At 37.2% G+C, this 12,320-nt stretch overlaps 1 protein-coding gene across 6 annotated transcripts in view; it reads right to left on the bottom strand.

The window, feature by feature from the left end:
- LOC109914746 (proteasome activator complex subunit 4) overlaps nucleotides 1-12,320 on the bottom strand; it is a 148,556-nt gene that overhangs the window by 42,288 nt on the left and 93,948 nt on the right. For all 6 annotated transcript variants that reach the window (XR_007262862.1, XR_007262861.1, XM_048600865.1 and 3 more), the window contains 7 exons: nucleotides 11,582-11,663; nucleotides 10,311-10,461; nucleotides 9,893-9,962; nucleotides 8,539-8,664; nucleotides 6,781-6,933; nucleotides 5,267-5,371; nucleotides 3,787-3,878 (listed from right to left, as the gene is read on the bottom strand). Coding sequence is in view for 4 of the 6 variants with exons in the window: in XM_048600865.1 (XP_048456822.1) it covers nucleotides 3,787-3,878; nucleotides 5,267-5,371; nucleotides 6,781-6,933; nucleotides 8,539-8,664; nucleotides 9,893-9,962; nucleotides 10,311-10,461; nucleotides 11,582-11,663 (779 nt within the window). In the remaining 2 variants the exon portion in view is untranslated. The remainder of the gene's footprint in view (nucleotides 1-3,786; nucleotides 3,879-5,266; nucleotides 5,372-6,780; nucleotides 6,934-8,538; nucleotides 8,665-9,892; nucleotides 9,963-10,310; nucleotides 10,462-11,581; nucleotides 11,664-12,320) is intronic.

Genomic DNA, 12,320 nt, shown 5'->3' with positions numbered 1-12,320 from the left:
CTCAGTGAAATAATTTTTAAATCATTTACACAGGATCAGTTCTTTAATGCTAAATTGCAATTTTGCGTACTAAAACACTTTTAGCCAACTGTCTTCCACCAGATTACTCTCCCTGCCGAAGGAATTTGAATACCAAGAATTGTCCCTGTATCTTATCAAAATATCTAAGGAAGATGCACCATTTTACCTCTCCCAACACAAGATCAACTGTGAAGTCACAATGCAAGTTGACCCATTTTGTTTTTTGGAAATTTATGCTCAAGATTACCGTTCCCTGGCTACTTATTGAATTCTATGGCAAATATTATAAAATATTACCTTGCCAATGAACAGCTCGCCAATACAGCATCACCTTACTCAAGTCCAATTTCCATTCTCCTGCACAGAGCAGATAACTTGCTTCCAACTGTAGATGAGCAAGGGATGACTGGCAGCTTCCCTAGCTCCAACCACAAGTTTATCCTCAATATTCTGAGACAACAGACTGCTTTGACGATAAATGGCTGCTAGAAGTTGCATCATATACTACTGTAGCAAAACCTACTGATAAATTAACATTTCACATAACTGAACCACCTTAGCCGATGACAAACCTACTGTTTCATGTTATCAGATCTGTTTCTGATCTATGCAATGCAACCACTGTGGAGTACTAACATTTTAAATTGTTTTGAATGTGCATAGCAGTGGCTGGCAAAGCTAAAGAATTACATTGCTATAGTCTTTACACCAATGAGATTTCAATTTTTCAAATATTTTAAAAAGCACACTTTATGTTAACAATATTCCAATATGTGCCAATTAAAAACAAGAATTCATGGCAAAGTAATTTAAGTTCCTAAACTGTATGTGAATATCCCAATACTTTTTTGCTTGGCTGACAACTCAATAAATAATTGTTTTATTCAGTCCTTTTACATAATGCATAGGATGAGCTACAGAGATAGCGCATATACTGGTTCAATTTTCCTTGTATTCTGGAGCCATACCAGAGGATTGCAAAACTGCCAATGTGACACCCCTAGTCAAAAAGGGAGGGAAGCAAGAAGTGGGCAACTATAAGGCAATTAATCTAAAAATCTTTTGTAGGAAAAATATTGGAATCAACTATTAATGAAGTAATAGCAGAACATTTGACAAATCATAATCTAATCAAGCACAATCAGCAATCATTACAGCTTCGTGAAAGGAAAATAGTTGTCTGACTAATTTATTAAAGCTTCTGCAGGAAGTCTCAACCAGAGTGGATAGAGGGGAACCAACAGATGTATTGTATCTGGACTTCCAGAAGGCATTCAATATGGTATCTCACAAAAGGCTAAGTCATAAGAGCCCACAGAGTGTTGGAGGTAGTATATTGGCATGGATAGAGAATGTTTCCTGTCCATTAGCCAGTCAATTGGGATAAGGGGATTTTTTCAGATTGATAACCTGTCATCAGTGGATTTCCACAGGGGTCGAGGCTGGGATCTCAACAGCTTACAATATATATTCATAACTTAGAGGAAGAAAGGGAATGCAGTGTAGCCAAATTTATTGACGACACAAAAAAGGTGGAAAGGCAGGTTGAGAGAAGACCACAACAACAAATTGAGTAAGGGGCAAAAAAGTTGACAAATGGAGTACAAGGTGGGAAAATGTGACGATGTTCGTTTTTGGAAGGAAGAACAAAGGATCAATATTGTGTAACAGGAGGGAAACTCCAGAAAGCTGTAACACAAAGGAAATTAGGGGTCCTTGTACATGAAACAAAGTTAGTATACAGTGTAGTAGGTAATCAGGAAGGCTAATGGAATGGTGATCCTTCTTTCAAGGAGTTCGGAGTTTAAGAGTAAGGAAGTCTTAGTGCAATTGCACTAAGTGTGGGCAGTTTTGATCCCCTACTTAAAAGATATTATTTCATTGGAGGCAGTCAGAGGAAGTTCACTAGGATGATCCCCAGTGTGGAGGGATGGTCTTATGAGCAAAGTTTAAACAAGTTGGGACTCAGAATTCAGAAAAAAGGAGGGGTGATCTCATTGAGACATACAGGATTCTTAAGGGGCTTGACAGGATAAATGCTGAGAGAATGTTTCCCTTCATGGAAGAGTAAGACCAAAGGGCAGTCTCAGAATAAAAGGGGAGTCAATTTACGACGGAGATAAGGAAGAACTTCTTCCTAGAGTTAAGTGTCTTTGGAACTTTTTGCCACAGAGCTGTGGGGATAGAATCTTTGTGAATCTTTAAGGCTGAGATAAATAAATTCTTGATCAGTAGGGGAAATCAAGGGTTAAGGAAAGGGCGTGAGCAATGTCAGATAAACCATGATGCGGATAAATGGTGGAGCAGGCACAAGGGGTCAAATGGCCTTCTCCTGTTACTATTCCTTAGAGTTTTACAGAATCACTCTCTTAGGAACAGAAGGCAGCCATTTAACGGCAATTTTGCTAATCTGCAGCTCAACTATCTTTCCCCACATTTGCTCCTTAGATTTTGATGTCTTGACCCATAAAAAAAAACTTCCAAATCTTAGAAGTTGCAATTGTTCCAGAAGCCAGAGCAGCTGACAGGGGTGGGAAACAGTTCCAAATTTCTACCATCTCTTTTGGAAAAATATTTCCTGATGTCACTCCTGAATGTTCCAGCTCTAGTTTTATTATAGAAAAACAGTAACTGCTGAAGAAACTCAGCTGGCCTGACACAATCTGTGCAGAGAAAAAACAGAGTTAACATTGAGTCCAGTGATCCTCTGTCAGAACTGAAATAGCTAGGAAAGGATCTTATTTATGCTGTTGACAGACAGCACCATGTAAGGAAAGAGCAGATAGTGAGGATGCAGGGGGTAAAGTAGGCAAGTGTTGAGCCTTCTGCAATTACATGGGAAGGTGCCACAGGGGTGTGAAAGGGTGTTGACAGTGAGGAGTGGATCAGAGTGTCCCAGAGGGAACAGTCCCTGCTGAATGCTAACAAGGGATGGGTGGGAAATGTGTGTCTAGTGATGGTACCCCACTGGAAGTAGTGGAAATGGCAGCTTATGATCCTTTGGATATGGAGGCTTGTGGGGTGGAAAGTGAAGACCGGGGACCCTATCGTTGGTGTGGCAGGGTAAAGAGAGAAGCGCAGGAAATGGGTCAGAACACCAGTTATATTTTGCTCCTTTGCTCTTGATTTGATATAATTTCTCAGTATTTACTCCATTAAATCTTTTGAACATCTTAAACATTAATCAGATCATCCTTCAATGTCTTGTACTTAAAGGAATGCAATCCAACTTTATTCAACGTATCCTTGTAAGATAAGCATCTAAAGCCATCATTCTGGTTAACCTACCCTGGAGCATCTCCAAGTCTAAAATATCCTTCCCAAGGTTTAGTGCCAAATTCAACACAATACTCCACTTGCACCCCGCCCCAATCATATTTATGCCAGACCATTTAAAATAAAAGTCATCATTCCACTCACCTTATTGTTAGCACTTTACACCTGCCGACTGGCTTTTGATGACGTGAGAATTTGGATTTACAAATTGCTTTGTTCCTCCACAGCTTCTAGTTTCTCAGCATTTTGAAAATATTTCAATTTACATTCTTGAAGCCCAAATGGATGACCACAAGACTGACTATACTGAACTCTAATTACAATGCTTTTGTCCACTCACTTAACCCAGTGTCTTTGCAATGTTTTGTTCCTATCTGCACCATTTACTATCCCTATTGAATTTTAGTTTTTTTCTTCAGCATAATGGCCCATTTCTTCAAATTCAGAAGTCCATTTTTGAGGGGAGAAGAGAATGTATGATTCACTTACCAAGCATCTGCAAATGACCCTCCTTCTCCGCTCAATGGAGCCTCCATTAACAATTCAAATAGCCGATGAAGTTTACGAGGGTCCCTGCTCTCCTGTGAGAATAAAAATTAGTGATTATTCTTTTCATAAAGCAATTTGCGTCTTCTTTTTGATCTACTAATCCTACAACAATGCAACAGAAAAGAAAATACAGGTCTTATTCTTGAATCTTTATTTCAAATGAAATAGACTATAAAGACAGCTTGCCATCGCGAAAATGGGCCCTTTATCCGAATTGTTTCCTTTTACTACCCCTAACTAAACAAGCTATACTATACACGTGAGATAAAACTATATAAGGCACTAGTCAGATCATTGCTGTAATAATTTCAGTCACCTTATTAATGGGAAGATATGCTGGCATTGGAGGCAGTCCAGAGAAGGTTTACTAGGTTTTCCCCAGGTATGGAGGGAATTTCTTTGAAGATAAGTGGAGTACAATTGGCCTGCACTCATGGGATGTTTAGAATAATGAAAGACAAACTTTTCCCCTGGTAGGAGTGTGTAGGACTACAGGGCATAACCACAGAATAAGTGCTCACCTATTGAAGATAGAGGAGGAGGGATTTCTTCTGTCAAAAGTTAGTAAATCCGTAGAATTCTTTACTAGAGGAGGCTGTAGAGGCTGGGTAGTTAAATATATTCAAGGCTGAGATCAACAGATTTTTAATCATGAACTGTATCAAGGGTTATGGCATAAGGGAGGAAAGAGGAGCGAAGGATTATTAGACCAGCCATGATCTCATTGAATCCCAAAGCAGACTGATACTTCTGCTCCTAAGTCTTATGCAGGCCAACATTCAATCTTCAAACATCAAAGAATGGCCAATTATTTATCACATACTGTTTGTACAAGATTATGCCAATTTGCTGCCCACCTTTCTTACAGCCTATCAAAATATTCCAAATGTTAATCGATGACCATAAATTACTTGTGTCCTAACGATGTCAAAAATAGGTGCATTTCAATTTTTCCCCTTTACATGTAATTGAAGTCAATTTCTTTGCAACAATTGCTGAATATATTGATACAATCCACTTTGTTTATAAAATTACCCCCTGAAACTGAAAATGCAAAGAGAAGCATCCACTTTCTTAAAAAAAGATGGTAATTTCATTTAAAATTGTCTCAAACATTTGCATAAAACACTACAGGGAACAGTGTCATTTCACAGTTATATTAAGTTAATATACTAGACTTTCTCCTGCACAAAATTAACATGCAGAACACTATCCACAGTTTCTTAAGCTATGTTTTACACTTTGCATCAAGATTTATTTTAATATATATACCAGGCAGTTATATTTTTCTCTATTTAATGGTTTGGTTAGTTTATTTAACACAATTTAGATTTCACATTAAAATCAAAAAAACAAATATCAAATTTAAAGTATGTATGTGTCACACAGTTTAGATAAATAATTTGCTTCTTTGACTTACACAAGCTGTGGCAATGCACGTTCCCCAATCACTGTAGGTCTCTACTGTGATGTTGGACAAGGCGGTTCTCAGAAAGGGACAGAGAATTTTCCATAGCTGTTCCACCTAAAAATCGCAAAACAAAAAACCTATCAACCTCAGTCCAGGGACTGAACATAATGTAAAATTCATAAGTCCACTTGTCAGCAAGAGGAATGCTGCAAATTAGGACCAGATGGCATAAAATTAAATTTTAGCTTTTCATCATCCTCATTTAATTAGAGGAAACAGTATAAACAAATTGTTTAAATATTTTTGCTAATTACAAAATCTGTTTTTGATGAATGCAATGACTATTTTACTATCTTATTGTAGAATGTGCATTTGAAAATGGAGATAAATGTGTATTTTTTACCCCCCAAAAAATGTCTTTTCTTGGAACAGAAACTATTTCTTTTTTGAACAACTAGATAAAACCCTTTGGGACAATTGCCTATCTTAATTGAGATAACTAGACGAAGTGTTTACTAAGTTGAGCTTTTATGATCGAGGGAAACAAAGGCTAGAAGCAGGTTCAATTAAGAAAAGATCAATACTAGATGTGCTGTTTAGCAGCCTAAAGGTTCAAGAAAAACTGGGAGAAAACCCTGGAGCTTTTTCCTTTCAGAATTCAGTGAGAAACCTCCAAGATAGTCTGTGTCTGTCTCTCCAGCGTAGTCAGAGAGACTTGCATCTGGTGAATGTGCACAAACTCATTGAAAGGGAACACTATGATCTTGCAAGTTGATAAGAAATTTAATAGCAAAGAGTTATACTTCAAGGGAAAACAAGGATCCTATATATAGTTTTGCTTTTGTAACATACTTATGTTCTTTGTTAAAAGTAGATTGGCAGCTTGCATGAATATATTCAGTAATTGACCATTATGGTAACCAAACTGAAAATTTAAATACATAGTCCATCAAGCTAGGTTTCACTCAGGAATCTGATTTGCCCAGTATTACCTTCAGCTAGGATCCTAAGACCACATGCTAAGTGTACCAATTATTTTGAAGAGAAATGGAGTTCAGTTAGCTCAATATCTTGTATAATTAAAAAGGGGAAAGTAATTTACTGAAATAGTAAAGCTTGTTGGGAAATACGAAACAAATTTTCAAGTGCAACAGAATCTCAAATTTTCAATTATTTGAGACAACCAAAAAACATTGAAGGTATAAATTAATATAAATCATTCAACCCAAACCTCAGGCAAATTACACTAGCATGGAACACCTTCTCCAAGCAGTAAGTACTGTACTTGCTTTGCTTTTTAAGCAGCCAGAGCCAGTTTGCACAATTGAAAATGCAGCTAGCATGACAAATACTGAGACAAAACTAAACAAAAATATTCATTTAAAATGGGTGCGAACAAGTGACAATAAAAAAGCTAGAGAATTAAGTTGGTTGATGATAAAAACTGTAAATTCTGCAGAGATATAAAATATTTACCTCACCTCAAATTTAATTGTTTAAGAGTATAAAACCAATGGTATTACCTCTTCATACCTCCAGTGTTTACAACCTCTGATCAGTCCAGCAATGATTTCAGCCACACAGCGCTGTGCACTTTCATGAGAATCTGAGATAAGACGTTCCATATGTGGCTTTAACACTGGTAAAAAGGCCACATCAAAGTTCCTGAACAAACCCTATCATGGAAGAAATTAACAAAACATTCAAAACATGACACTGAACTTCAAATTTATTTCAAGTTTAGCTTGCTTTATTTTGTGTAAAAATCATGATCTAACGATTAGCAAATGCCATCATAATCCTCCTGGTCACTGAAACACTGAAGGAATGGTTTTGTTCCATGCAGTTTTCATTTCTCCTCGTGCCCCGTACTTGGCCATGAACAGCAAAATTTACAGTTTGGCCCCAAAACAGAAATCCACAGTGCAAATGTCTATTAAAACTGGGAATTCGACTCTCAAGCTTTTCATTGAAAATCCAAAATTTCCTGATACTGCACTGAAGTAAATAATATTTGCAATTAGTTCAGCTCATTTTCTTTTCAATTACCTTTCTGGTTGGACCCAGAAAGACTCCACGCAAAGGAACTCGTGCAATGATGTCCTGAGACTTAGATAATGGATTTTCAGCAACCATAAGCATTTCCCTTTGGATTGGGTTTGACTTCAGTGGTGAACTATGCCTTTAACAAGTTCAGGCATGAGTAGCCCTCGCAGAACCAAAACAGAATATCAGGTCATTACTGAGCTGGTGCTGCCTGATAGCACTATCAACAATCCCTAACTCTTTGCTGATGATCAAGATAATGGATAACAAAATAATGGGGCATAATTGACCAGGTTTGATTTATCTTATTTTTGTGGAAAGGGCATATATTTGGCCAATTTCCCCACATTGCCCAGGTAGATGCCAGGTGTTGTATTTGTACTGGAACAGCTTGCTAGAGTTGTGGATGATGTTGGAATCTTCAGTACAATTGCCGGACTGCTGTCAGGGTCCATAGCCTTTCCAGTATTCAATGTCTTCAGGCATCCTTTGATATGCGAAATTAATCAAATTGGCTGGACTGACATTTGTGACACTGCGGTCCTGCACTTCTGGTTAAAGAAGGCTGCAAATGCTTCAGCAACATGTGCTCGTCTCCCTCATCCTTGAAGATGGGGATACTTGTGAAGCCACTTCCTCCTCTTAATTGTCTAACTGTCCCATTACAATTCACGGCTAGATGTAGAAAGACCGTAGAGCTCAGATCTGATCCTTTGGTTGTGGAACTGATTGGCCACACTTATTGCATGTGGCTTCTGCTGTTCAACAATCTTGTCACCCAGTATTGTAGCTTCTCCATGTTGATCCCTCAAATTTAGTTAAATGGGCAGTTTAAAACACTAATGTTTGGAACCTAACATTCTCATCGGTCTTTTAGGACATTGCAGTTTCAATCAATCCAGTATTAAAATATAGCCTGCTGCTGTTGTCTCCTGATATAAATACTTTGCACCTCCTGCTCCGTAAAATAATCTTCAATAAAAAAATCAACCATCTAGTCTTGCTTTCAGGCAGACTTCAAGATTACTTCAGCACATCCCAAGATTAAAGTTGCAGTACAAGAGACAGTTAATTTTGTAACCAAATCAGAACATCTAAAAGATGCAGTTAACAAAAACAGTTGTTTCAAAAAAGTAACCTTGGTCAACAGTTAGAGGTCACTCATTTCAAAATCAAATACATTAAGCTGATGACTAATTTTATAGTTTATTAATACTAAAAATACGACTGCATACCTTGAACAGACAAAATCTGCGTGGATTAAACTTGTCCTTTCCTTTTCGGTCTTCCAAGGATAAGAATTTAATTAATTGCTCTATGAATTGTGGATCAGAGAAATGATCATAAATTACTTGTTCTGCCTACAAAGAAAGATATTTGGAAGTCATGAGCAACGCCTGTGCGGAGTTTTAGAAAAATCATATATGTGACAAAATAACAGTAAATTAAACACAAATAATGCCTTTCCTTGCCTCTGTAAGAAAGAAAATCTTCAAAGGGAGACTGATTAAAATTAAACCAAGTCAAAAAACCATACGTAAATATTCAACTGACTTTCACTCTATAGCACATACAGATACACCAATCATGAAAAATTCCAATTACATTGACTTCAAAAGCAATTGAATAAGTCTGGAATACTTGAGCAAAGGCTGACAAGATGTGTTACCATATTCTAAACTGAAAGATAAATGTTATTAAAGGAGGCGGGGGGAAAGAAAAAGGTATTTTAATGTAAAGAAAGAAATATCATTGTGGGGATCGATATTCTTCTTGGTATTAGATCACCATTCAAGAGGATGAAGAAATTTTAAAAACTGACACATCACTATTGATGAGGCTAGAATCTAACACTGAAATTTACGTGGCTAAAAAACCCAATGAATGGCATCCTCAAGCCAAAAAAGTTAAGTGCCGCACCACTGCTTTCGAGCTGCTTGCTGATAGTTATCTAGTATTAAATATATTGTCTTTTCTGTGGATTTCAGAACCAACGTATGATAAAATAGATTTACCCCTTTTTACAATAAAACAAAGTTCATAAGATAACATAATACCATAGCAGAGCTATGCTGCTGTCAGTTCACATTAACAGAAATGCAGGTACAGACCTGAGATTCAACATAACCCATGTTGACAATTCCTCAGGCAAAATTATTCATAAGACTTCGGCTAAGATACAAGTTATGCAGTGTAGTCACGCAGTAGTCTTGCATAGGCTGCTTGTTACGCTTTGCAATAAGTGTTCACTTCATAGGGCTTTCCTATTTTGTCTTCTGAATTTGACAACAGACTTGAAACATTGGACTAACGTTGGTGTCCAATATTAAAACAAGGTCCTTACAGGCTAATGTTGTGCGTTACTAGCATATTAAAAAGAGAGTAACGACACAACAACAGGCCATGTAGTAAACATAGTTGTAAAACTTCAATTTTTTCTAAATGGAGTCATACACTCGTGTTTGGATAAAGATTATCAATGATTCATTTACTTCAACTCAATTATGCACATTATTCCAGGTTAATCAAATAATCCTTATTGATGACTAGAAAATACTAAAAGACTTTTGACACTGAAATAATGCTTACCTCTGACATTTCGCTTCGACTTCTTCCTAGTTTAGGTTGTTGATCCACTGGGGCGTAAACAAGCAGCTTCCTAAATAGAAAAAACAAGTCATGAGATTTTCCCTTGCATCCATGCTTCAACCTTTAAAAGCACTTCCCAAATCTTCACTTTCTTTACAACCTACTATAATACTGTTTATTAACATACCAGACACAATTTAATTATATGCATGAGCAAGGCTTCTACTAATGCAATATTTTGACCCAATTCACTTATTTTTGAACATTTCAGTCCTTACAATTAGAAAGTATTTTTAATTCCTCAAATATTGGAATTAGAAATTACTTTAGTCATTAAGTCTGTTAATCACAGAGCAATCTTTAAAGGACTTGAACGGAATTACTCCGATGTCTTATATTTCACCAATCTCCTACTTACTGAGGCCATGTGTAGTACCCCCAGTGTGTCTTTTCCACAAATAAACAGGCTTCCCATTCATCCTTAGTCCTTGGCAAATTGGAACTATCATAATGAAGCCACTTGTTATCAGGCCTGTCTCCTGGCTGGGTTACTGGTGGGCAAGATCCATCTAGTTAGGAAATACACACAATTAAAACTGCACAATATTTCTAAGGGCTTCAAAAACAATAAAGCACAAGGATCAAAAGACAGGTTTCAATTTTTCATTAATAAAATAAAACTGTCAAAAACAAACTTGAAAATAATCATTAAAGGTCAGCTGCAACATACTTGCTAGAAACAAGTGACTTTGGGCCTATCATTTTCAAAGGTTTCCAGCAGTGGGTTTTGTCTCACCTCATATCTGGATTTGATAGAAATTTGATAGAAACTGATCGCTAATAAACAATCAATTATCTCATTATTATTGCATGTCTACTGGGATGGTAAATAGTTGCATTAGAGCTTTGTCTTTTTCATTCAACATGTCCTGTGAGACACCAGAATAATGGCACATTCAGCAGGTCAAATTATCACCATGTGATTTCTACTTTTAGTGATTGAAAGATCCAGGTTCACATTTTCAACATCTTCAGTGAGTATAATAAGGCAAAATAAAAACTTCTGACAGGTGGTAAATGTTTTAAATAATGAAAATGTTGGCAAAGAAGTTAAAGGTCTTTTTGGATCACAGATAGTTATTATGGACAGCAATGCCAAAATGTCTAACTAGCACAGAGTATGCATGTGGTCACAGAAGTACAGCAATGGATCTTAAATCTTTCAGCAGGAACACTCAAAAGCAGGCATTTCCACGAAGCGTCATTTCAAAAATGTCTTAACTCTGCAATACTCAGCCCTCGTAGGGAGATATTAAAATCAAATGCAAGTCAAGTCTTATAATGGAAGCATTTCCAGAGATTAGAACATGTCCAAAGATGTACCAAATGACTTAAAATTTTCATATTTTGATTTCACTGTATTCATTATAGTCATGGTCTTTTAGGTTTTACAATTGAAAGCAAACTCTCCTTATTGATTGTTAAGTGAAAACTTGCAATGAAAAATAAAATATTGACAAATTTGAGGGATTTCCAGAATTGTTAGAACTGGAGTTTCACTTCAACGAACAATCTAGGTTAGAAATAAGCAATTTGTTCTAAATATTTGCATATTTTAAAAAAATTACTTCAAGTCTATTAACGAGAGCATGATCAAGAAAATAAATCACAAAGATCAATTCTACTTACAAACAGTGTATGGATCAATCTCTATTTTTTTGTGAGGTCTCTTCAGCTGCTTCATGATGCCAGCCACAGCAGATATTGCCATCTGAAGATGAAATTGATTTAGCAATGGTCACAGTTGTGATTTTGGGGGCATCATGTTTTGCGTGAAAGTTCTATAGGTCCCAACATGGCTTCACCACCTGCAGCATGCTTCAGGTTGTGTTAAATTTAGTTTGCCTTTTATTTACACAAACAAGCAGGCTTCAGGGGCTGTGCATGTGGTCCGTGAGGGTCTCCTTATCCAAGTGACAGAAATAAAAGGCATGGTGATTTTTGAAATGCGCTTCAGAACTGCTCAGCCAAAGCCCTTTCTCTGTCTGCACTTTATCAACAGCAAAGGTGAGTAAGATCAGGGCTCCGACTGGATGAGCAGTAAACAGCTAAAAGACATGTAGCAACAACTATTTTCAATTTTCAGAGGTTCGTGGAAAGTAATCAGGGGGCGGGCGGGTGGGCGTTGTTGGTGTCAGTAGCTAAGGTTAAGGCCTGATGCCCAGTCAGGAGGCAGTTGGGGGACAGCAGAAGCCCTATATCCCCGAAACTAGAGTGTTTCTTGGGTGCATGAAGCACCATGGTCACCACATTCCTCCACCTCTGTAGAACCAGAAGGCTTGGAGTGTGCATGGAAGATAAAAGAGCAGAGGCCCCAATTTCCACTTTAGAGATACAACAGGTTCAGAAGCTGGGTAGCAGAGGCCTC

The sequence above is a fragment of the Rhincodon typus genome, chromosome 9, assembly GCF_021869965.1.
Source record: "Rhincodon typus isolate 14 chromosome 9, sRhiTyp1.1, whole genome shotgun sequence".
NCBI classification, from domain to species: Eukaryota; Metazoa; Chordata; class Chondrichthyes; order Orectolobiformes; family Rhincodontidae; genus Rhincodon; species Rhincodon typus.
Note: the sequence above shows the minus strand (reverse complement) of the source record. Positions and strands in the feature narration are given on the sequence as shown.